At 50.0% G+C, this 23,168-nt stretch overlaps 9 protein-coding genes across 9 annotated transcripts; 2 read left to right on the forward strand and 7 right to left on the reverse strand.

Annotated features, from left to right (window-relative positions):
* Window positions 1–196: 196 nt before the first annotated feature.
* N7496_000425 (F-box domain protein) lies at window positions 197–1,937 on the reverse strand (the record flags this gene model as incomplete). Its single annotated transcript, XM_056693356.1, has 2 exons — window positions 197–1,582; window positions 1,644–1,937. 2 exons carry the CDS (start codon window positions 1,935–1,937, stop codon window positions 197–199), a joined length of 1,680 nt encoding a protein of 559 aa, XP_056560085.1.
* Window positions 1,938–2,579: 642 nt separating this feature from the next.
* N7496_000426 (uncharacterized protein) lies at window positions 2,580–3,902 on the reverse strand (the record flags this gene model as incomplete). The annotated part of the gene is made up of 5 exons (XM_056693357.1): window positions 2,580–3,065; window positions 3,155–3,455; window positions 3,512–3,627; window positions 3,695–3,836; window positions 3,877–3,902. The coding sequence occupies 5 exons, from the start codon at window positions 3,900–3,902 to the stop codon at window positions 2,580–2,582; spliced, it is 1,071 nt and encodes a 356-aa protein (XP_056560086.1).
* Window positions 3,903–4,983: 1,081 nt separating this feature from the next.
* N7496_000427 (heat shock factor family protein) lies at window positions 4,984–7,019 on the forward strand (the record flags this gene model as incomplete). The annotated part of the gene is made up of 5 exons (XM_056693358.1): window positions 4,984–5,306; window positions 5,380–5,478; window positions 5,541–5,608; window positions 5,669–6,012; window positions 6,066–7,019. The coding sequence occupies 5 exons, from the start codon at window positions 4,984–4,986 to the stop codon at window positions 7,017–7,019; spliced, it is 1,788 nt and encodes a 595-aa protein (XP_056560087.1).
* Window positions 7,020–7,990: 971 nt separating this feature from the next.
* N7496_000428 (DUF3245 domain-containing protein) lies at window positions 7,991–8,786 on the reverse strand (the record flags this gene model as incomplete). Its single annotated transcript, XM_056693359.1, has 2 exons — window positions 7,991–8,489; window positions 8,605–8,786. The coding sequence occupies 2 exons, from the start codon at window positions 8,784–8,786 to the stop codon at window positions 7,991–7,993; spliced, it is 681 nt and encodes a 226-aa protein (XP_056560088.1).
* A 235-nt stretch (window positions 8,787–9,021) lies between these two features.
* N7496_000429 (uncharacterized protein) lies at window positions 9,022–12,456 on the reverse strand (the record flags this gene model as incomplete). The annotated part of the gene is made up of 3 exons (XM_056693360.1): window positions 9,022–9,237; window positions 9,311–12,019; window positions 12,088–12,456. The coding sequence occupies 3 exons, from the start codon at window positions 12,454–12,456 to the stop codon at window positions 9,022–9,024; spliced, it is 3,294 nt and encodes a 1,097-aa protein (XP_056560089.1).
* Window positions 12,457–13,673: 1,217 nt separating this feature from the next.
* On the reverse strand, window positions 13,674–14,486 carry N7496_000430 (oxidoreductase-like domain-containing protein; the record flags this gene model as incomplete). The annotated part of the gene is made up of 1 exon (XM_056693361.1): window positions 13,674–14,486. The coding sequence occupies one exon, from the start codon at window positions 14,484–14,486 to the stop codon at window positions 13,674–13,676; it is 813 nt and encodes a 270-aa protein (XP_056560090.1).
* A 152-nt stretch (window positions 14,487–14,638) lies between these two features.
* Window positions 14,639–16,576, forward strand: N7496_000431 (uncharacterized protein; the record flags this gene model as incomplete). The annotated part of the gene is made up of 1 exon (XM_056693362.1): window positions 14,639–16,576. The coding sequence occupies one exon, from the start codon at window positions 14,639–14,641 to the stop codon at window positions 16,574–16,576; it is 1,938 nt and encodes a 645-aa protein (XP_056560091.1).
* Window positions 16,577–17,516: 940 nt separating this feature from the next.
* N7496_000432 (60S ribosomal protein eL13) lies at window positions 17,517–18,714 on the reverse strand (the record flags this gene model as incomplete). Its single annotated transcript, XM_056693363.1, has 5 exons — window positions 17,517–17,933; window positions 18,055–18,213; window positions 18,359–18,405; window positions 18,531–18,564; window positions 18,712–18,714. The coding sequence occupies 5 exons, from the start codon at window positions 18,712–18,714 to the stop codon at window positions 17,517–17,519; spliced, it is 660 nt and encodes a 219-aa protein (XP_056560092.1).
* Window positions 18,715–20,030: 1,316 nt separating this feature from the next.
* N7496_000433 (uncharacterized protein) lies at window positions 20,031–21,302 on the reverse strand (the record flags this gene model as incomplete). Its single annotated transcript, XM_056693364.1, has 1 exon — window positions 20,031–21,302. One exon carries the CDS (start codon window positions 21,300–21,302, stop codon window positions 20,031–20,033), a length of 1,272 nt encoding a protein of 423 aa, XP_056560093.1.
* Between the last annotated feature and the right edge of the window lie 1,866 nt (window positions 21,303–23,168).

Below are 23,168 nucleotides of genomic sequence, written 5' to 3' on the forward strand. Positions count from 1 at the left end.
GTCACTGTATTCTTGAGTGTTTCTATGATTTTTATATCATTTCCTAATTGGAAGAAGTGAGATGATGGATTTGTGGTTCCAGTGCGGTGGTGATGTGATAAGCTTGTAGTTGTCCAAATGTTGGCATTTAGATCTTACAGTTGCGTGCATGGGTTGTTTAATCGAGTCTCATTGTCTGGGCTATGGGAGGTCTCATTCAAACCGTCTCGACTGTGACCAACTTGGGTAATCCCGCAGTTCTCATCTCTTCCATGACTTTCTCGTCCATAGCATTCTCATCCATAACCCAGATATCCATCGTGTTCTTCCCTAGAAACACCAGAAACTTGGTGTCCCCGAAAATGCGCAGCGGCTCCTTCACACCTTGCACACGCTGGACCGAGTAGTCCAGCGAGACGTATGTATCCGAAGGGCCTGTCACGTCCGTGGATTTCGCAATCCCATACCGCTGGTATTCCCAATCACCCTCACTCACAATAGAGATATAGATAATACCTTCCTCGGGATAGACGAATTGGGTGCCATTGTCAAGCTCGCGGGGAAATGTGTGCATGGCGGCTAAGCCGTTCGGTTCGACCGAGAGATAGACCGGAATTGTATGCATTTGGCCCTCTTCATCTTCCTCATATGTATTTTCCATCTGGCCAAATATGCTACTCTGACCGGGTTGTATCTCCTTCCTTCTCCCCTGCCAAGCGCCCCATTGCCAGCTCATGGGGGAAAAGTCCATTGAAATCGATGCGGGGTGAGAAGAGGATGCGTACCATTCGTTCTCATCGTTTAATGTGTATTTTATCGTTTGTAAATGGTGCGTCGGCATTTTGTTAGAGGTTAGGACTTCATCTCCATCTTCGCCGAGAGTTCTCTCCGGCCCCGAATGGCGCTCCTCGTCTAGACAACAATGGATCATGGTAATCTGGTCCTCTGAGGGATGGGGAGCTACAGTTATGACTGAGTCTCCGGTAGCGATTGTCCGGGCGATCCTTGTATCCCAGCTCCAGTGGACAAGATAATTGCGATATTCCAGGACAATATGTTTTCCATTTATTAGGATAAGGTTGCATCTCAACGATGGAACCCTGAAAGATGAAAATTGAGATATATCGTCATAGTTCCACACATGGCAGTAGCCTCGAAGCGAGAGCGCGGCGATTGTAGACCCCGAAATTTGGAGATACAAAAGTCCTTCTCTATTGGGAGTAGTGAACCTTTTCTTTTCGCCAGTCGAGAGGTTCAGGGCGATCACAGAGGATTTATCTTCGTCTTGACCAATCCAGGTACATATGCCGTTGGAATAGCTGATTACCTTGGAATCGGGAATAAAGCGGTCGTCATCTTCAAATGCCACTGGGCTGCGCATTGTGAAGACTTTGTGTGGTTTTCCCCGCTCTAGGCGGTATCGTCTTTTGACAAAGCTGGCAAAAGAGGCGTCGAAGTCATGACTTGAGTCAGTGGTACTCGCAGAGCCCTGGGTATTCGGAATGGGAATAGAATTCACCCAGGGGTCTCTCCCCAACGTTTTCCGCACGGCAGCACGACACACGGATTGTGATGAGAGGATGGACTGCCAACGTCTGGAGACCTGTTTCTCAGAGATTAGCCACACAGTCATCATTAATGCCATATGGGTTATTCTAGCGTACTCTTCGAAGGCGAATTATGTCAATTAGCGGCAAGTGCCGTGCCACAAGAGAAGTGATTTCCGGCGGCAGCTTGCCTAGGATATCACACTGAAGAGTGTGAACCTCAGCATGTGCCTTGACTTCTCGCCATTCGTCTAGTCGTAGTCGCTCCAGAAGGCCGCGGTAACTGTAAGTTGTCTTAGCACAGATACTTTCCTTGGGTGGCAGGGTGACAATGTACATGGCTTGGCGACGAGACTTGGGCAGGGTCTCGAAACGCCTCAAAAAGGCTTCATCCTCCGGGTCGATCTCCATCAAGTGTGCGTTGGGGAGGTGTGCAGGTCCTGGTTATCTATGTGGGAGAATGAAGGTATGAGAATGAGAGAGTTCAAGCTGAGGAAGTGAGTCGGCGAGTGCGAGGTTGTGGGTGTGGGTGTTGGCGAAGAGTTGCGGAGGGAGCGCGACGGGAAAGTACTGGACTGGATGTCTGATGCATGATTAACCACTTTGCAGAGCCGCCCTGTTATGAAACATTCTTAAGTAGTACTTTCTATCCTTGGAACAAAAATTAGACAAAAGACTCATATGTATGTTGATTGTATATTTAGAGTACTAAATGAAACTGTCAGCGGAGCTACAAAGCCCGTGGTGTAGAAGGTCTGTAATGAGGAGTAAGGAAATCTGGCACAGAAGTACTACAGTAGACTTTCAAAATCTTCTTATAGATCCTTGTCACATATCCTATGTTAAACTATGAACCAAGAGACATTTTGCAGCCGTCAAGAAGATGATTGGAGATATAACTAGGAAGGCTATAAACAGGAGAAAATTGAAATTATATCTTGTAGGTCTATCTTCCTGGTCTCTAGATCCAAAGTCCTGGCGTGTTACTGTGCCATTCAGCCATTTCTCGCCAGCCCCATCTTCTCATAAAGGTGAGTTATCTCTCGTTAGTGGTTACCCATATTCCAGACTCCAATTTCTTGTGGTCAAAAGGATCATGAATTCAGCGTCACCCTTGATCCATTGATGCCGCTCAACTAGATGCGTGCGATGGACATACCAGTCATACCACACAAACGAGCTAGAAGCGTCCGTCATGGTTCTGGACTTGAGAATTGCAAACTGTTTGGGGGAGTCTTTGATCCCAGAGGCATAGAGTATACCTTGCTCGGGCTCGACGTCCTCGGCGCAGTCTCGCGGCATTGTGTGGAAAGCGACTCGTCCGTCGGGTTCAAGGGAGACGCAGCATACGCCATCATCCCAGGTGCCACCTTCCGGGTGGTAACGCCCATGGATCAGCATCATGCTACCATGGCCCGTATAGTGTATCCCACAAGTGTCCAGATAATCGAGATCGATCACTCGCCCGGCGAAAATAGATTTCGGCATGGGCTGGTTGTGCGAAGAACGTTGGCACCACCCATTAATGCTATTCAACCCCTATTTTGTTATGCGCAAATTGCACTCCTCAATGGTAATAGATTTCCGGAATTAAGTGGTGCATTTTCACAGAGGTTGACTATAGTCACCTGGTCCTCTGAAGGGTGAGGATCCACGGCGGCAACGAACAATGTAGTTTCTATCTCCCGAACAATCTTCGTGTCATAGCACCAGTGCTGGATGTGTTCACCATATTGGATCACAACCTTGGTCCATTTGATCAGGATGCGCTGGTGCTGACCCGGAAACTTCAACGGGAAAGGTGGTGACTGAGAGGCGTCGATGTTCCAAATGTGGCAAAGCCCTGTGTGCGACACCGCAGCAAGCAAAGGTTTAGAAAATTCGATATCGATGAGCTTATCTCCGTTGTCGGTGGTGAAGCTCTTCCAACTATCATTCCGTGAACTCTCCCAATCATGAGTCCGTATATTGGTCACATCACATACACGTTGGCTGCAAACCACATATCCAACCAGGCATAACTGCCATCCGAATAGGCGATCAGGTTCCTGCCGTCGATGGCCTCACGGGTTCGACCGTGCGTTGGAGATGGGATCGTCTTCTTTTAACAATATTCGTAAAGGAAGCGGCAGAGAAAGACCTGAAGCTAAGGGCTGAGCGGGGCGTACAGGCAGGAGAATCAGATAAAGCGCCAGGAAAGGTGACTGCAGTAGATGAATCTTGTGCCCAGGGTTCTGCCCAAAGTTGCTCGGGCCGCAGCACGACACAGCGATGGTGATGATAGGAGTTTTTTTGCCATCGTCGTGAGACCTTTTTGAGTAGCCTGTTAGTCTCTCAATGAATATAATACTTTCTTTTCTTCGGAGTATAGATCATTCCAGCGTACTCTTCGAAGGCGAATGATATCGAAGAGAGATAGGTTCTCCGCGACAAAACAGACGATCTCTAGGGGGAGGTTCCCTAGGATATCATACTGGAACGTATGAACATCAACTTGTGCCTTGACTTCGCGCAATTCATATGGGCCTAGCTGGTTCAAGATGTCGCGCAAGCTATAGATTTCTTTTTTTTTAGCTTTTATACTTTGTCTAGGTGATAGGGTAAAACAATATTGCTGGATACATACACGACTTGGCGACTTGACTTGGGCGGATTCTAGTAATTCCTCAACAAGACTGGACCCTGGGAATCGGGATTCATAACTGAGCAAAAGGTATATTCATGAAAGTTAAAGGGAGGTATATATGAGTAAATCACGAGAGAATGTGGTTGTGTTGGCTGTATTGAAGATTTGAAGTTCCCAGCCAAGAAAGAGGGTGGGCCAAGAAGACGAGAGGAGGCGAGACCAGTATAATCTGCAGGTGGAGCATCACCAAGTCTCAGTCTCATTCCTCTCTCCTTTTCATTCTCTGCCACCTTCCATCGCATCTCTTCTTCCCCCCAAATATCGACCTCCACCTCGACCGAGTCGTCTGAGTACTTGATCGTGTCAACCTTCCTGCAACGCCCCCGATCCCTTGAGCTTCAAGCGCTGCAGATCCCGACCGACGCGCTCCGGTTGCTCCCCTCTTCCCCCTTCCCCGCAGCTTTCCAGAATCCTCAGCGCAAAGCCTCTCTCTCAGTCCCGAAAACTCCCTCTCGACAATCCTCTCCGAACTTCAATTCGTGGGCGCAATGATATACCAGTTCTCACAACTTCGTTGATCTGCGCCTAGCTGGCCTTCACGAGACCCCCGTCTTCCCTATCGCACGTTCTCCCGCCACGAGCGGGTTTCCAACGGTCGAATCGATCGCGTTCGATTTACCTTCTCACCAACACCTTCAGCCCGGTTCCCTTATCATCCTCCTCACAGAACCCTATATATACCGGCGACGATCGTGGGCCCGTCAGCCGTCGCCTTCGCCACCCATCGCCGCCCTTTTTCTGTCTCCCTCTGGTCTCCCCTTTTCGCCCGACATGAGTAGTCTCGCCGATCCCCCGTCCTCCAGGGCCACCTTCGCCGGACCTGCAGATGGTCCCGGCAAAACGCGAAACCTCCCCGTTCTCTCGCAATCCGCCCAACACTCCCCTGCAGCCATGGAGATCACTCCGCCATCCTCTGTCGCCGCGGGTGGAATGCCTATTCACAGCAGTCCCGATAGCGACCGCACCGGCGCAATCAACACCAATGGTGCCGAAGTCGGAATTACGAGTAATCCCCAAAACTCGGCCGTTGGGGCTGCTGCTGCAGCCCAGCAACCCAAAGTGGTACAAACCGCATTTATCCACAAGCTTTACAAGTACGTCGACGAGTTTTTGGTCGCGAGTTCGAAATTTGCCACAGGGTACTGACATGGCTTGACTTTCGAACAGCATGCTCGAGGACTCCAGCATCCAACATTTGATATCTTGGTCCAATACCAACGACAGTTTTGTCATGTCACCGACTTCTGAATTCTCCAAAGTCCTCGCGTCAGTTTCGATCGTTCTCTCAGTTATTTCCGGGGTGGTTCTGGTTGCTAATATCCCACTAGCCAGTATTTCAAGCACACCAACATTTCATCCTTTGTCCGTCAGTTGAATATGTACGGGTTTCACAAAGGTTCGTTGACCCGGAAAATCGACCAAGACAATTAGACAATTCGCTAATCTAATCTGGCAGTGAGCGACGTCTTTCATACGGGCTCCCCGGACTCTGCGCTTTGGGAATTTAAACACGGAAATGGCAACTTCAAACGGGGTGATTTGATCGGCCTGCGCGAGATCAAGCGTCGTGCCTCTCGCCATGCTTTGATTCATCGCGACTCATTCCCAGGCCACAAGGCTACTGCATCGCAACCGGGCACCCCCGCTGAACCCGTTCCCGATGCGACGGAAGCCAGGCTTATGAACCTTGAATACAGTCTTCATGACATGCATGCGCGCCTATCTCGTGCGGAGGAAGGGAACGTGGCATTGAGTTCGAAATGCCAGAGTATGGCCGAAGGTCTCGCCAAATGCTACCAAGTATGTTGACCTTGATCTGGGGAGTTTCGCTGTTACTAACCTCTTGTCTTCAGTGGACTCATTCAATCTCGCGCTTTCTCCAAGGTGTCGTGCCCAACCAGGAGAGTCCTTTATATCGCGACAGTACGAGCAGTCCTATCTATACCCCCGATGTCTCGGCTTTACTAACGAGCCTCCCAGTTTTGAACATGCAAAGGGAGGTAGAGAAGCATCTCGAATCAGTTCGTGCCATGGACGCTTCCCACGATACTCTCATGCCACCACGCCAACCATTTTTCGGAAACTTGCCAGTAGAATCTGGTCCTCCCTTGTCCCCTCGCCAACTACCCCAGGACGACAGCCGGCGCCAATCTATGATTCGGCCACCCGTCCCTCCTCACCTTGCCGTGTCCCCTCGTCGCTACGGCTCCATTGGAGGTGCCAATGCGCCTATTCCTAATTATAATCGACTACAGCCTCCTAGTGGTGGTGCTGGTGGTGCTGCTCCGCCACCGCCGCAACAACAACCACAACAACCTACGCCTCATCCACTTTCCATATCTACTCCTCCCGGAGGCCCGAATCTAGGCCGCCGCCACACATTTGCGGATATTCGACAAGCCGACTGGCCTCCCACTGGTACTTCTCCTTTCCCTCCTGGAAGCACCGGCGGAGGTGGTGGAAGCAGTGGACCTTGGCCCTCATCCCCTCATCGTGTACCCACGAGCAGCGAGCAACAAGTCCGGGATGTACTAGCTCAGTATGAGATGGGTGCGCCTCGACGCCTCCAAGATCAATCCCGTCATGCGACACCTCCGACTGGGGCCGAGCCATCCCCGTCAATGCTAAGTGTTGACAATGGCTGGACTCTGGGAGGCTCGAGGTTCCCCCGTCAAGAGTCTTCTCTGCCTGCCACTCGCCGTTCGAGTATGGCCAGCAATGTGCATTCTCTACTGAATCCCGCCGATACCGCTGAACGGCCGGACGAAGATCAACAAGAGGACCGGAAACGAAAACGGTTGGAGTAGATTCCAGCAGCATGAAATGCACAATTGGCGGTATCATTGCCAGCCGACCCAATACCATCATCAGCCTTCTCCTCACCCTCCTGGCGGAGGCCACCATCGTACACCAAATCATACGATTGGACTATCTCGAACCCATTTCAGGTCAAATCAACTCATATACCCAACCATACTCCCCGGCAATCCGCCTCTTTTTTCTTGGACAGCATCTGTATACCTGAAAACACCCTCACAGCCACCTCATCTCCAGCTCCTTGGATTCCAAAAGCTCGACAGCATCCCATCCTCTCCTCACTTATCCGATTTCCTATATCTTGGGACTGTAGATGTGTCACATTCTCCCATTTCCATTTCCCTTCTTTTCTCTCTATTTTCATTTAACTGTTTCTCTTTTTCTCTCCCTCTCTTTCTCTCTCTCTCTCTCTCATAATCATCCTTTCCTTTTTCTTTTGGAAATCTTCATGCTGTTGGTGTCAAGTGATGAAATTGGCTTCTGGGTTTTATACTTCATTCTCGCAGCATATTTTATATACCCTGGTGTCGGACGGAGCAAAGAAAAACATCATGGTGGCATCTAGAACTGTCTGGAATGGAATTTTGTATTCTATATCTGTGCCCACTTTTCATTCTGAATTGAGAAAGTTTGTGGAACTTTCGAGGTAAGGAGGAGGAGGCTCTGCTAGTAAAAGCCTCTTCGACCAAAGGCTTCTTGGTTAGGATTACTGTAGCGCAATTAAATGCCTGCAGTGCAAAGGCGACCAACAAGCCTGTAGATCGACTCTAGCCAACCCGTCAAACACGGCTATACCGTGTGACCGGGTTGATGCTCAAGCTGGCCCTAGCAATAGCAGACGTACAGCCAGTCTAGACCAACAGACTTCCAGTCTGGACTCTGGTAAAGATCCCAGAAGACCCGCTCGGATACTCGAGGAAGACAAAAAGGGGAAGAAATCTTATGCAGTGCAACCAATATTTCACCGCTTCTTCCTCTTCTTCGACCTCTCAGCCAACAATTCATCCAGATAACTCGTAGCCTTCTTCCTCCCCTTCGAGGGAGCCTGTTTAACAATCCCTTCAGTCTGGACTGTCCCATTATCCGCCTTCTCACCCGCATCCTCAACATCGCCCGTAGAGACAGGGGTAACACCAGACCCAGATCCAGATCCAATCTGTGCAGCACGACCCTGCCCAACCCTCCTCCTCTTCTGCTTCCCAACCATAGAAACCCTCCCATCCTCATCATCATCCTGATCATCCTCCTCATTCGCCGCAGAAGCTGTCTTCCCCGCCGCAGCAGCCGACGCAGCGGTCTTAGCAGCAGCGGAAGCTTGTTTCGCCGCAGCATTGGCTTTCATAAATTTATCATAGTTCCTTCCGAGGAGTTGTTTGCGTAATTGATCGTTTGAGCTTAATTCCGTGCGATTCCAGCTTCCGTCTGCTGCTTTTTCGGGGAGAGGGGCGCCGACGCCGAGACTGTGATGCGCTCTCGAGTTAGTATCAAGCAGACAAAGACATTCCGGATATTTCAATGAAGAAATATAAAGAGAAAGAGCAAGAAAACGAGAGAGGGATAGAGGGAGGGTCTTACGTCTCAGGGACAGCTGTGAAAATCTCATCTTCCTCGCGTTGTAGTTCCTCTTCTGATTTGGCGTTTGTGAGTTCGTCGGTGGTTCTCTCGGGGAGCCATGATGCGACGAGGCGTTGGCTTCGGGCGAGCGCGACATTTGCCCGGTTTAGGATGATGTCGGATTCGCTCTTGGAGAGAGCCATTCCTTTTTTGTCTTTTTGTGGTGGTTAGTTTTGTTTGTTGAGCGTTGGTGTTGGATGTGTTGCTTGAAACTTTTTTTGGGCGATAAGGATTATCTAGGCGGTGAGTGGATAACATGGTCAGAAGTTGGAAGTCGGAATCAAGGTATGCAAATTAGGTATGAATTGATGATTCTGTTCATATTTCTTTTAAATTGTATGTATGAAAGTAGAGAATCTATTGTACATGGCAGACGTGCTATGCTCGATCCGAGTATTTACTAACGTCGTGCGCATTCCATGCAGCAGGCGCGGATACTCGAGCTGGGTTGCAGTCGCGGTCCAGGATGTCTTTGATGGTTTGTTGCAAAGTTGCAACGAATTGGTTACGAGCCTTGAAGAAGTTTCCCTTTTTCTTCTTTATTTGCAGAGTTTGGAAATCGCTGGGGTAGGAATCGAATGTCGTGGTCAAAGCCTAGATAACCGAAAAGAGTTAGAACAATGATCTTGTCGAATCGACTAATTACGGGTCTGAAGTTGATGCTTACCTTGTTCAGGATATCATTCAACTTAATTACATCCTTGATCACTTCATTTGGCGTGGCTGGACTGTCGATCACTTGAATTCCCGTTCGCATCCACGAGTCCATAACGATGGACGAGCGCTGCACCGCCAATTTACCACCGAACAGACACGCTGCCAGCGGAGTCACGATGGAGGCCTCCTTCAACGCTTTGATACTCGGCGGCGTTCCCCACAAGAATTTCTGATTGAAAACGAGCAGAGCTCGCGGCGGCTTTTTGCCATTCTTAGTCATGCTCCCCGAATGCAGAACTGCCTGTTTATCAGTCTGAGTGATAAATACAGTGTTGGAGTCTGTTTTGGGCGCAGCGAGCCGGGGGTATAGACAGTGAAGCAGCAATGCTTTGATGAGAGGGACATGATTCGAGTTGACATTCAGGTCCGGCCCGCCAAATCGGCCTTCGGGGTCTTTTCCAAATGACAGCCATTTGTTGATAATTCGGGCTTGTTCCAGCTGATGCAGGATTTGGTTGGCTGTGAGAAAGGCCTCTCGATACACGGGGACGTAGACGTTCTTCGAGAATGCGAATCTTTGAGCAGCTCGCGGCCCTTGATCGTTCCAGACAGAGCGAACAGCCTTGAAAGCATTGATGATGCTGAAATGATCACTAGAACTCTGTCCCGCAAATGCAGCTTGGTCATTCCAGGCCTTTTGACGCTGCTTGTCATCACTGCCTCGGTAGAAGAAGTTTGATTCTCGCCCCAATGTTGCCAAAATCAAAAGAGGATCTAGGCACCGGAAAATAGCGCCCAGGGCGACCATCTTGGCGAGGTGAGGAGGTAGTATAGGCATATGACCGACTAAAGAGCCCAAATTGGTGAGACTCTCCTTGTCATCTAGTGCTTGTAATTGTTTCAAGGAATCAATGGCCATGTCAACGTCATCCGCTTCTGGGGACTCGATGGCCTGTTCGAGGAATTCGGTGATGGGAGTAGAAGGATTGGACAATTTGGCTCGCAGACAGACCGACTGAAGGTCGCTTCGAAGAATTTCGGGAGACTTGGTGATACGGAGCGAGTCGAAGCACTCCTTACTACCAAGGAAGAAGTACTCCCCATCCTGCACTCTACCTGCCCGCCCAGCTCGTTGGACGGTACTTGACTGGCTCGCCCAGCAGCAAGTCATCTGGTGAGATCGGGTCCGAGGGTCGTACATCAGTTGATTCACCTTTCCCGAGTCAATCACATGTCTCACGTCTGGGATTGTGAGGGACGCCTCTGCAATATCCGTTGCGAGCAAAATCCTTCGACAACCTTTGGGAACTTCAAGGTCCAGTTTAGCGAGCTCTTCGGGGAGACTGCTGTGCAGCTTCAGAATTCTGAACTTGTCTTCATTCGAAAAGTCCAGTTTCAACATTTCCGCGGCTTGCATGATCTGGGATTCAGCAGCAATTATTTGACTTAGGCCAGGCAGGAAGACCAAGACAGAACCTGTCTCCGTTGTGTTGAGAAGGTGATGGGTGACGGCGGCAATCAGCCCAGCTGGGACAAAAGGGGCATCGTCCACACGCTTGACGCCCGTGGGGCTTGACAAAGAGATTGCCGAATCTGATTCTTCTGGGGGTGAAGGTGTATCCTGATCATCATTGACTTCGTCGGCTGGGTCTTCTGCAGCGTAGTTCCGGTAATGATTTTGCAAGAACTTGAGTGTCGACGGCTCTTTCAAACACCACTGAAGAACGTCATCCTTGAGTTTGGAGGTAATGTCATCGATAATCTCATCCAGGTAATGTGAATTCACGTGGAATTGACGCCCAGGGATGGAGATGTGTGGAGCAGGCAAGAGCTCCCCGTCGGGTCCCGTATTTTGAAAGTAAGAAGCAAAAAGATCAACATCGACTGTCGCACTCATCACCACAATCTTAGGCGTCGGGGTACCTGAGGCTCGACACTTGTTGATGTGGTTCTTCAAGAGCAGCATCACAAAATCAATGTCAATATCGCGAACATGAACTTCATCGAGGATAATGTGAGAGAACGAGTTGAGTAGATTGGGATCATCTTGTAACAGATTCAAAGCAAGACCGGTGGTACAGTAGGTGATGCTACCACCTTTGGCTGGCCGCTTGATCCCAAATCGAATCATATAGCCCACTGTATTGCCAATCTGTTCAAGTCGTTCATGAGCAACCCGCTGAGCCAGCATACGGGCTGCGATACGTCGTGGTTGAATGCAAAGCACATTGCAGAAGCCTCCAGAGCTCTCCTCGATTGCATCGTTCAAGATCATCTGAGGGACTTGCGTTGACTTTCCAGACCCGGTCTCCGCAACAATGATGCTGTAGGTGTTGTTCTTGACAAGATCTAGGACCGTTTCCTTGTGTTCGTTCACTGGTAGACTGTTCGTTGCAGATCGAATAGCCACTACCTTTGGATCCTTGGATTGGCGAAACTTGCGAAGCGCTTGGGCTAGTTGCTCAGATCGCTTTGTCCTGTACACATTTTGTGCGTCTGTATCCCTCTGCGATCGGTGATTTCGCTTTTCCTTGATTGTCATGAACGACCGAAGATTATCATTCGCTTCGATTAGACTCTGCGTCCCAAAGCGCATCATGTAAAGCAGGTCGTCATTCACGGTAAGCTTAGTATGGTCCTGTTGTAACAGCTCTTCCCAGATTCCCATCTCTTGTAGCTTCGAAGCTAACTCTCCGAAAGCTTCCTCTTTTGCATCTCGCTGTTTGCCGTTGCTCGTCAGTATATGCAAAAGTAGACTGCTGAGCCAAGGGCGCTATCAGACTGTACCTTTGACATCCCGTAGCCAACAGCCTGCAAATCCTGCTTTATATTACGTATCGAGCACATCACAAAACACATCATGCCCTCAAATTCATTGCCCGAGAATTCAATGTCCAGCTGAATGTACTTCTTCTGCTCCAGCGTGTTGATAGTTTGGAAATCATCCTTGCTCGGCTCGGGTGAAAGAGAGGCAAGCTCTTCAGCAATAGTCTCCTCAGTTTGAGAGGACTCTTCAGCGACAGCATGCTCCTCAGTAGAATCTGAAGGCTCTATCGTCACGGGCGAGGGCCGCGCAGCAGTAGAGGAGACTGGGTCCAGCTCTGCTTCGGAAACCAAAGAATCCCATAATCCCTCTTCCCTCAATTCCGAAATCATGCGTAAAAAAGCCGTGTTTTTCAATTCATCCTGTTTATTCTGTCGTCAGAAGAAACCAATACCATACGCGCAATTCGCGGGCGATAAGTACGGACCTTATTAGTGGACTTCAATTCACCCCGAACTCGCAGTTTCCTTTCTTCTTCATCATGCCTCCTTTTCGGGATGCGCAGCTTTATACTGAATTTCGAGTGGCCTTTGTCCTCAAGCACCTTGAAGTCTCTGGATACGTTGATGATTCCTCGCTTCCATACAGTTCTGAAGATCTTGATATCATTTTGTGCCTCCGGTGATAGATTCGATTCGTCGGTATCATTCCCATGTACAGAGCCCGTGCTATCTCCATGTGAAATATCTGCGTCTCCAGCCTCGACTTGCGGGGTTTCCACCGAAGGTTCAGTGACATTGGATGTCAATGCGCGAGTGTTGGCGAAACTCCGAGCACCGCGTGGGAGCGAAGGTGATTTTCGGACCCAAAATGTATGTATTCTATGCCGGCCTAACCCCCATTGACGTCTAGGCAGTGCTGTCGTTGTGACCGAATTTCTCGACGATTCTAGTGTTCGTGTTGTCGCATGTAGGTCTCGGCGAAGGCGCGGGGTCGCATTGTGTTGACTAAAGTCCCAGCAGGGGGTATATATGTGCAGATAGTTTTGGCGATAAGAAATTGCTCGTTTGAGATGTAGAATGCAATTGCATACTTTCGTTCGCGGCGCCATCTTGCGGAAGGAAGGGGAGGTTCACGGTGGGCTAACGAACCAACGCGTGGGCAATTCGAGGAGGGATGACGGATCCATCTGCGCTCGTTCGGCGATTCCCTGGATATTAATAGGGTCTCTAGTTGTAAGCATCAACCCATTGCTCTCGAAAGTATTGGCAGTGGGCAAGCTTAGGTAGTTCGCCTCGTGGGAAAAAAGAAGGTGAAAGGGAAACCTGCGGCGCGACGCACGGACTCGGCGGCGTGCAAAGTCCGGGGCGGCGCTTGATAAGACCAGCATCCTAAGTAGATGTTCTCAAATTCATTCCTCTATGAATGTAATTCAAAATAAGGGAGAGCGCTAGAATCCTTCGCCTCATGAATATTTTTGTTTCTATATACAGTCTACATCCCATCTAACTCTGATGGTCTATCCGCCATCTCCTATCAAATCCCCCAGTATATGTACAGCAGGGTATAAAAAGTTCACTAATACAAAAAAACATCCACCTATAGATCTTCAAGCCGAAGCTTCCTTTTCGTGCTTCACCCGTAACTTTTTCTCCGTCTTCATAAACTCTCGAATGCCAACCGGAATACTGGCAAAGAGATCATCCTCTTGGTTTGGTACAGCCCAATTGGTCTCACTGCCGCCGCCATCATCGTCCATACTATGACTGGCCGAGTCGACCTCGGCTCGGGGCTCAGTACGCATATCTGGGGTGCCTTTCTCAGGTCCACCCTTGGCCTTGGCCTTGGCGATCCTACCAGCCCACTCTTCCATTTCGTCGCGGAAGTCGTCCCAGACGCAATGCACACAGCCGCTCATGCAGCAGTTGTCTGGTTCCTCGGGGCGAGGCGGGATAGGTACGCCATTAATCGTTCTCCATGTTGATTCTGGCGGTGTCTCGCCGGGATTGTATCGAGATTGGCGGCCTGGCCCTGTAAGGGGACTGCCAAAGACAATGGCCATCTTTTCTTGAGGGGTCATAGGCTTAGATGCAGTTGCTTGCGCCGAGGTTGGTTGGTCCTCGGTCGTAGCGGGTCTCGATTGTTCTGTCGTTATACGGGCACTTTTTGGCAAAGGAGAGGCCAAAAGCAACGAATAGAAGCCTGACAATGGCTGAGCCTGCGAGAATGATGCAGCTTCGAGCAAGGAACCATCGTTATCACGTGCGGAGGTAGACGGGTCATAGGCGCGCATGCGCCGGGGTGTCGGAATCAAGGCATATTGACGATATGAAGAGATGGTAGGTACAAATCGATACTGATATGATCTAGTACAAATTCTTGTCCTCTGGAGAGACTGTCTGCCCGCAACAAGACACTCCATCGTGTGCGGTCGGAGGAAAGGAAGAACATCCTCGGGCTACTGCGAGATTAAGTCATAGGTGCAAACACTGCAAACATCGTTGTTTATGCACTCCGCAAGGTCGGCGCGCAGTTCAGACAATTAAACATTGAAACAATTTATATATCCCAACGATGAATTCACCTCCAAAGCGCCGTAGGACCGGCGAGGGTGTGGGTGTCACTATTGGCGCGTCGCAGGGCCCCGAACTTAGCAGGGAGTCGCGTTCACCAAGTCGCGCATCCTTTCAATCACCCACGAGGGCAAGCCTAGCCAGGTCGCATCCAGAAGTTCTCGAACGCGCACTCAGCAGGTCTCCCAGCAGACAATCACCAAGTCGGGACAATCAAAACAAAAGCCCTCAAAAAGATGACGCCAGAAGTGTTGGTCTCCGTGATCGTAAAGCTCTTCGGCCCTCATTGAATCCTTCGAGTCCTCTCAAAGCACCGAGAACGTCCGGATCGCCAATGCTATTTTCGCCCAGCAGACGTCCCAGTGGCATTCAAGCATTTTCAAAGCCACCTCGCCGACTATCTAAGAGAATCTCGGCGACGGACTTTATCTTTGGCTCGCCCGTCCGCAAACAACCACAACCGAAACAAGACAACCTCTCCAATACCCCAGAGGACCAACTAGCTCTAGAGCTGGGAACCGCGGCACACGAACCAAACATGGATGTTGATATGGATACCAATGAGCCTGGTGGTGGGCTGGGGGATGACGACGATGATTCTCTGGAGCCAGATCTACCCCCAACACCAACGCAATTAGGTCTGGTCAAAGCACCCGATCGACCAAGGGGACTGCTTAGCAGCAGCCCGAGCGCACGACATGAGAAACGAATGAAACGGCAAGCGACAGATGTGCTTCAAGGAAGCCCATTGAAAACTTTGAAGTTCCAATCACCGGTGGAAGAACTCCCATACGACGATACGGCTTTTACACAAGAGAATGTTTCTGCAGCTGTACTCGAGAAAATGAACTCTCGCAAGAGCCTAGAAGAAGAGCTACGCCGATTGAAAAACGACGTGGCCGATCTAAGCAAATGGGCCGAGAAGGTCGACTCGGGCATGAATCTGTCAAGTGACACGAAAGAGTTCAATAGATTCTTGAATCTTCTTGTCGAAGAGTCGGCGCACATCAATGAACCAGTGCCACCACGAGCTCCCGTGTCCATGTCAGCGCTACTCTCCACCCTCCTCCCATTCTCAGCAAACCTCCCTCGCCCAGCGCCTCAAGCATCTCCGATGCCCACAAACCCATTCGCGCTGAAGGAGACATCAAAGGCACCATCCTATCTAACCGTGTTTTCTCCCTTAACACTTCGAACAAATTCAAGTCGCACAGCTTCGAAATCGGCTTCCTTACTGGAGACACACACCTTGACATTCTCTGCACCATCCCCATTCCCAGCATCATTATACAATGTCTCCGTTGTATACGAAACCAACCCGGAAACACAGACCGTGACTTCCGTCTCAGTACCAACGGGCAATGAAAGCAAAAAACGAAGAGTTCCAGAGGCACTCCGACAATGGATCGACTCCCGGCTCGAGAACCCCCTTCTCGCGCTTGACGTGGCAACTCTATGCTGGGGCATCAATCGGTATTGGGAAGCATCGGTAGCGCGGGCACAGCTCTGGGCGCGAATTGACAACAACCACGGCAACGGCTCTGCTAAACGCGCCAAGGAGGCTTTCCCGGAATCTCAAGACGGCATCATCACAGTCTCTGAGCTTCGACGTCTAGTCCCGCATCTTGAGCGCAGCACGATGGTTGTCAAGGCTGGGTCTTCTAGCAGCAACGCCCCTCGAGTGCTTCTCTCGAATGCATTAGTCATGGACGAGTGGACTGGAGAACCACAGCTCCAACCTGAGCTTAGCGTGTCAGTCTCCGGTGGTGGGACTGGATCGAGCAAGAAGATCGACCAGGAGACTAGGAAATTATTCCATGTTCTGCTACGCGAGGAAGGGATCTCTGCTACTGGTGGAAACGTGACGGGGGGCGTGCATGCGGATGCGATTTTAAGGGCAACTGAGGGTGCCCTCGGTGCTTTGCTACGAAGTGCTTGACATGTATGGTGTTATGTTCTATTCTAGTTTGTTTTGGGAAGCGTCGGCGTAAGGAGTGTGTATGGAGTGCGATTAAGATACCATGTTTTACTTTGATGGGATAGGAAATATATCGGAAAATTGAGTGATGGATGTTTCCAAGTTGTTCAACTCTGTTCCAATTGTAAACATATTTATAGATACTGGCTCGTCTATCTGAACAGTAGATCTAGGCTTATCTCGATATATATCACCATCCACCAAACAACATATTTGTGACGATGTCAGAAGTGATCCGTTTGGCACCCAAACTACCTATGATACAAAATCTAAAAATGATGCAGGATACTTGCTATCCAGACTTGAATATATACCTCGACAAAGCAAACCAATTGATATCCGCAAATGACCCAATCTACAAATCTCTACAGACGAACCACTTGGAACTTTTGAAGCCTCTTATCATTGCGAGGACTATCTGAAATGCTCTAAATGAGCCCATGGCATGACCCTCCACCTCATCATTCATATTCCCCTTACACCTCGAGTGCTTTCATACCTCCTCCAGGTCGCCCCTAAAGCCTTGCCGGAAGAAAAACAACCCCAAATACAGAAAGTAAAACGACCTTAGTTTTCAGTGTTGACCCGAACCAGAGTGCCCAGCCCAAACACCAACACCGAAGAACCAGACAGCCGATAGGAAGAGAAGCCAAAAGGATTTTTTTTGAAGAAAAATTGGGCGGTTTTGCATTTCGAGAGGATCTTCCGAGTTCTTTCTTTTTAGAGACAAAAAAAGGATGGGGTGGTAAGAAGAGGGGGTTGGAGGAGGAAGAGGGTTAAGAGAGGGATTCAGTTTGAAAGGAGAAAAGGAAGAGGCGCCACGCCATGCCACAGTACACTCATCCCCGATCCGAAAACCGACCCGATCATCATCATCAGCACGAGCAGAAAATTAACACATTTATTTCTTGGCGGCCTGCTCCTCCTCAGCCTTGACGCGGGCACGCTTCTCGCGCTGGCCGCGGTGGCGGGCCTCGGCGCGGGCGTCACGGAGACGGCGGTAAGCGGCCTTCTCACCCTCGGGGAGGGAGGCACGGCTGACCTCGGTGACGGCGGCCTCGAGAGCAGGGTTGACGATGGGGAAGGAAGCGCCGACCTTCTTGGTGAGACCCTCACCAGCCTTGGCGGCCTTGACGTCCTCGGCGGAAGAGTCGAGCTTCTTGAACTGACCGCTCTTGCGGGGGAAGAGGATCAGGCGGGCCTTGTAGTCCTTCAGGCGGGCGACGTTCTCGACCTTGGACTCCAGGGAGTAGTTGGTGCGGCGGTGGTCGACCGAGATACCGACGGTGGAAGCGAGCTTCTTGGGGATACCGGCCTCCTAAATTCAGGTGAAAAAGAAAGTGGTGAGCCATATGTTTCTTGCGATTTCATTTGCGAGTTGGAAGGGGGGGGGGGGGGGGGGGGTCGCTAGTCCCAATTGTAGTAGAGGTTTGATTTACCTTCAGCTCAGCGAGGGTGAAACCACGGCCAGCACGAACACGGCGGTTGTACTTGATGGTAGGGCACCGGACAACGGGACGCAGCTTGTCGACGGGGCGAGGAGCAACGGCGGCGGCCTTGGCGATACGGGCCTCACGACGGCGGTGCTTGCGGCCGGGCTAAAAATTCGAGAAAAGCGCATGTTAGTCGACCCAAGTTCTGTTGAGCAAAAAGTTTTCCCATTCAATGCCGGTCGGTCGAGGAAGAATCGTTCGGCGAGAGAAAAAGAAAGATTTTTCGGGGGATGGAATCGGAAAGTCGTACCTGGTCGAAGTGCACACGCACACGACGCTGCCAATCCTTGCGGAAGTCTATTGAAAATCTGTTAGCACACCAGAATCTTCAATATTGAAATTGAAACCTTGAATCAATCCGACGCTCGAAATCTCGAGGAAAAGCGAGCGCCGAATTGCAAGGTTGTCCCGGGGCCACTCACGGTTCTTCTGGATTTGGTTGTTGTGCTTGATCGCCTATAAATCCCACACAATTGAATCAGCCCATGAACCTTCAACATTCCACCAGCCCCATCACTGTGTCGGAAAATCGAGCAGAGTAATCGCGGAGCATTTCGTCCATTCATATATTCATCTTTCGTAAAGGATTCGAGGGGAACGCACCATGGTGACGGATGGGGATCGAGCCGGGTGGTGGTCGTCGGAGGGTTGCTGGTCAAGTCTCCCTTCACGGCAGAAACTGAAGTTGCCATTTTTCGTGTGGCCGCTTTCACCTCTCACCGCTTCGCTTAGCGAGCCCTAACTAAGCCCGTTCGGGTAATTTGCCAGAACTAGCTGACTCAGCAGGTTTCCCCTCCCGCATTTCCGCCAAGAGATCCAACCACAGAATATCGAAGTACATATTCACCCTACAATCGATCAAGCTATTGCAAATATTTTAGAAATAATGTTAGCCTGACACTTTTTGCTCCATTTTTACTTAATATAGTACTATAATATTATATCGAACTTTAAATGAAGCATAGCGATTAAGAGTATAACCAGTCTTGGGATGCCCATATCCCTGTGATCTTGAAGTATGAAACCAGATTCCGAGTATAGCATATCACTAGCAAAATGATTTGCTCATGCCAATCTTATTACTCTGTTGATAGCCCTCAAGCATGGTTCTGGATCATAATTCAAGAGTTTCGACAATCAATAGAACGACTGCTCATGCCTTAGGCCAGTCAATGATCGCTCCGATGGTTACCATGGATGGGATAAGATGATCTTTAAGAATCGACATACGAACTCGTCTCTTGATTCATCCATATCCTAATCCCTCGCCAATTGATAGTGTAAGATCCCATGACCGACAACTTGCTACTACATGAAGATAGACCAGTATGTTTCACCCCCGAAGCTTGGATGAAATGCATACACTTCACAAGGAAATTGGAATGAAGATATCCATGCCTAAGGCTTACTAGAATGTAAAACACTTTTCAATGATTGAATTCAATTCTATTCCTATAGTACAGCCATGCAAAGTAATGCAGTCTGAAACAAATTCCCAATCTACCGAACCCGACCAACCCAATCAAGAGGGGCGGACAGGTCCAGTATGGCCATCTCACACCAAAATGAGAATCCAAGTCAGGGCAAACGTCAAGACAAATAAAAACAAAAACCATGATGCCCCTTATTAAACGCCGTTGTCTGCGGTAAGCCACTCAGGCCTTGCAAATCAAGAAAAACCAATCGACACAAACATGAAACATAAAAAGCCAAAAATTCCAATCGCTATCCAAGTATACTGCATGCCGTAAAAACGGCGAGTGTTGTTCATCATTCATATTTCCCGAAGGAAAAGTAAGTCGTCACAAGTGAATGCCAAAGGCAAAGAAGCAGCGCTAGTTCATGAATCGTATCCAGAGTGGGCATGCACGAGCGTCAGTGCGGACACTCGTACTGCCGAGGAGTGGGGGGAAATTGGGCTCTTAGGTCTCGATGCCCAGACCCACTCCAGCATTGGTCCTGGATCTCTTCGTGGCTGGGCTGCTCTCGCCGGAACCGGCCGTGCGCTTGGAAGATTGAATACGTTCCACGCCAGGCTTCTTCACTTGACCAAATAGCTTCGTCTGAAGAAGAGAGCTGGTCTTCGGGGCGGTAGTCCGCACGTGCTGATGCCTCGCCTCCACAACCTCGTCTTCGGACTCGGGAGCGGACAGGGAAACAGTGCTGTCACTGTCATATTGATCGCGGGCATTCCGGCCTGGTGTCAGGTAGTGATGATTCTGGCGAGCGGAGCGCGGCTGGTTGGGAGTCACGGGGACGGAAGAGTGGGCGCCATAGGAGCCTTGAGGTTCGTGGAGACGGTTGGTAAATTTGTCGGCAAACAGAAGTGCTGCCAGGCCATCGGTGTGTTCGCCGCGGCAGATGGTGTGGAGCTCATTCTGCATGCCCGGAGACATGCTCCCGTAGTTGTAGATTTGAGAGAAGTGTTGACGGTTGTCCTGGATGCGGCGCTTGAGCATCTCATTTTGTTCAGTCAGCTCCACTGAGCGGGCAGTGGCGTCATCAATGGCACGCTTCGCGTTGCGAAGGCGGCGATCCAAAACGAGATTGGCATTCTCGAGTTCTTGCGAACGGTGGAGAACAGCCAAGTAGTCGTCGGTGGGGATGGAGAAAGATTGCTTGGGAGTCAAGGGCTCGGCAGGGCGCGAGCGACTGCGATACTCGGCGCTCTGAAGGATCTCAACCTCTCGCTTTGCGAGCTGCTGTTCGACTTCGGCACGCTTGACTGCCTCATTGCTGGCAAATGAGACCAAACTGTTTTGGAGCTTGAAGTGCAGCGCAGACATGCGGGCCTCTTGGGCCACGGCGAGAAGATCCTTGGCGATTTGTCGCAGGCGGGTTTCACTGGCATTGTCAATCTCCTCGATCGTTGGGAGGTTCTCAGACGCCCCATAGGCGTCACATAGTGACTTGTCCAGGTTGGCGGGTGTGACAATGGCAGGGCTCAGAGAGCGCGAGTGAGACCGGCGGAGAGGCGCTCCGGGAATTTGGGTTGAAGGAGGCGGGGTCATATCAGATGATGAGAGAGCGGGTGGAGACATGAACTTCTTGTCTGACTGAGAAGAGCGACCTTTGACGGCGGCACTGAGGTCTGGCGAAGGAGAAAGAGTGTTGCGGCGGACTGGGGTTGCCGGGGCAAGAATCTCCGCCGGTGCTGCGAGGGGACTTTGAGATCGAAAGGTGTTTTGAGACATGACCGATGGGTATGTCGCCAATATAGAAGTGGTATGACGACTCTGGGTCAATAGTTCAACCGTGGGGAAAGTAATCCTCGCACTGGAGATACGGTCAGTTTATCAAGCCGCTATCGATAGCGATATGGATGGTGGCTGATCACATACCGGAGGTTGGAAGGATTCGAGAACACGAAGCGCCGTCAGAAAATCACTGGGATGAATGGCCGACCAGATGTCAAGAATGGATTGAGAATGAGGGGGGGGTGTATGGAACAATAGCAGGGGGAGGGGAGAGCGGATAAAGGGAGGGAAGGGAGGATAGCAGGGTTGTGGGAAATCGGAAGTGGTAGTGGGACGGTTTTGGGTTGATATCGTGGAGGAGGGGGGCTGGGAGGCTGGGAACGGCCATTGCGAAGTGCGGCTGGGGGGACCAGTTGGGACCTTTGGGGCCTTTACACCAGCCTCCGCTGGGAATCTGGGCCAATCATGTGACCCACATGTGACTCCACCGCGCTCAATACAGATTAGCGTGTGGATCACGGGACGCTCAGGGCAAGTAAACACCCGCGAACAGCGGGATCCAGCCAGGGGTTGGGCTGGCAACCGATGATCTAGGATAGAATAACTGGAGCTAGAGCTTGGTTTCAGCTCATCTTTATCGTTTCACTTTATCTGTATATCATCATCGTCCACGTCCCTAGCTTGATTCAGCCTCGTTAATTTAGTTAGGTATCTGAAATAGATATATAGAAGCGCTAGGGCTATTACAACGTGGGAATAAACGATAGTCAGATTATTGGGGAAAAATTGATCTGGGTGTAGCGAGATGATAAAAATAATTCTATTCTTTGTTACCGTAGCAATCAACTGGACTCCATCCTCTCAATGCCTGCATGACGTAGTACGAGATGGTGTCACTGTACCTGATAAAATGGGTACCTACAGAGCAATTGAACTAAGTGGAACTGTTTAAGATGACTTCTAATCTAGTAGAAACAAAGCATGAAGGGATCAATGTTAATCAAGTTTGCTAAACCATTACCTAGCGCACTAATGTCAGCGATTGACTGGATCTATTGCTAATATACTTACTGCGTGGAATAAAAATAAGTAATTGAAATACAATATTAAGCTAGAAGCTGCTGACAGGCAAGAAGGGGTATAGATCAATGGCTCTTCCCATCCAGCAAAGCAGCGACACTCTACTGTACTGCTATAGGAAATATGCTGTGTGAGTCTTAGTAGCTAGAGGAAGCAGTGCTGACCAGAGCGTTAGAATCACTCGTACCATATAGCCTTAAGGGATACCTTCCTACTGTTAAGGTCAAAGATGCTCCCAGTATCAATCCTTAATGAGTAGCTCTTGAATCAACAGCAATCACTTTTGCCATGCGTGCCACGAGGCTAGATTGGTCCCTGGTCTGGCAGCTACCCGCCCATTCCATGCTGACTTTCGTGAGAAAAGCCAATTTTGTTTGCCATGATAGCAAAATGGCATCTGTTACTACCCGTAAGGCCTGCATGAGAATATCCAACTTTTACAAAAAGCTAACTTAAAACCTGCTAGATATGTTTTGTCTGATCCACCTCATAGTTGAGGTCGCTGCCTCAGGCCGCTATCGCTGGAGATCTCGGATGACATGTAAATGTAAACAAATCAACCTTTTTTAGCTTCGATCGATCTCCCCTCCTAAATTGACGGCGCCCCAGGGGTTCCTAATCACTTTTTTGTGTTTTGCCATGAGGGGGAACCAACGAAAAGCCATTTCATAACCCCCCGCCCTTAACTAACTTCCCCCACACCTGTCACATTGCTGGCCCGGCTGAGGCGTCAAGCGTCCCTATTTTTTTTTCCTGACAGCTTCATCACCTTGAATCCCGAGC

Source organism: Penicillium cataractarum (assembly GCF_028827025.1).
Source record: "Penicillium cataractarum strain IBT 29864 chromosome Unknown utg000001l, whole genome shotgun sequence".
NCBI classification, from domain to species: Eukaryota; Fungi; Ascomycota; class Eurotiomycetes; order Eurotiales; family Aspergillaceae; genus Penicillium; species Penicillium cataractarum.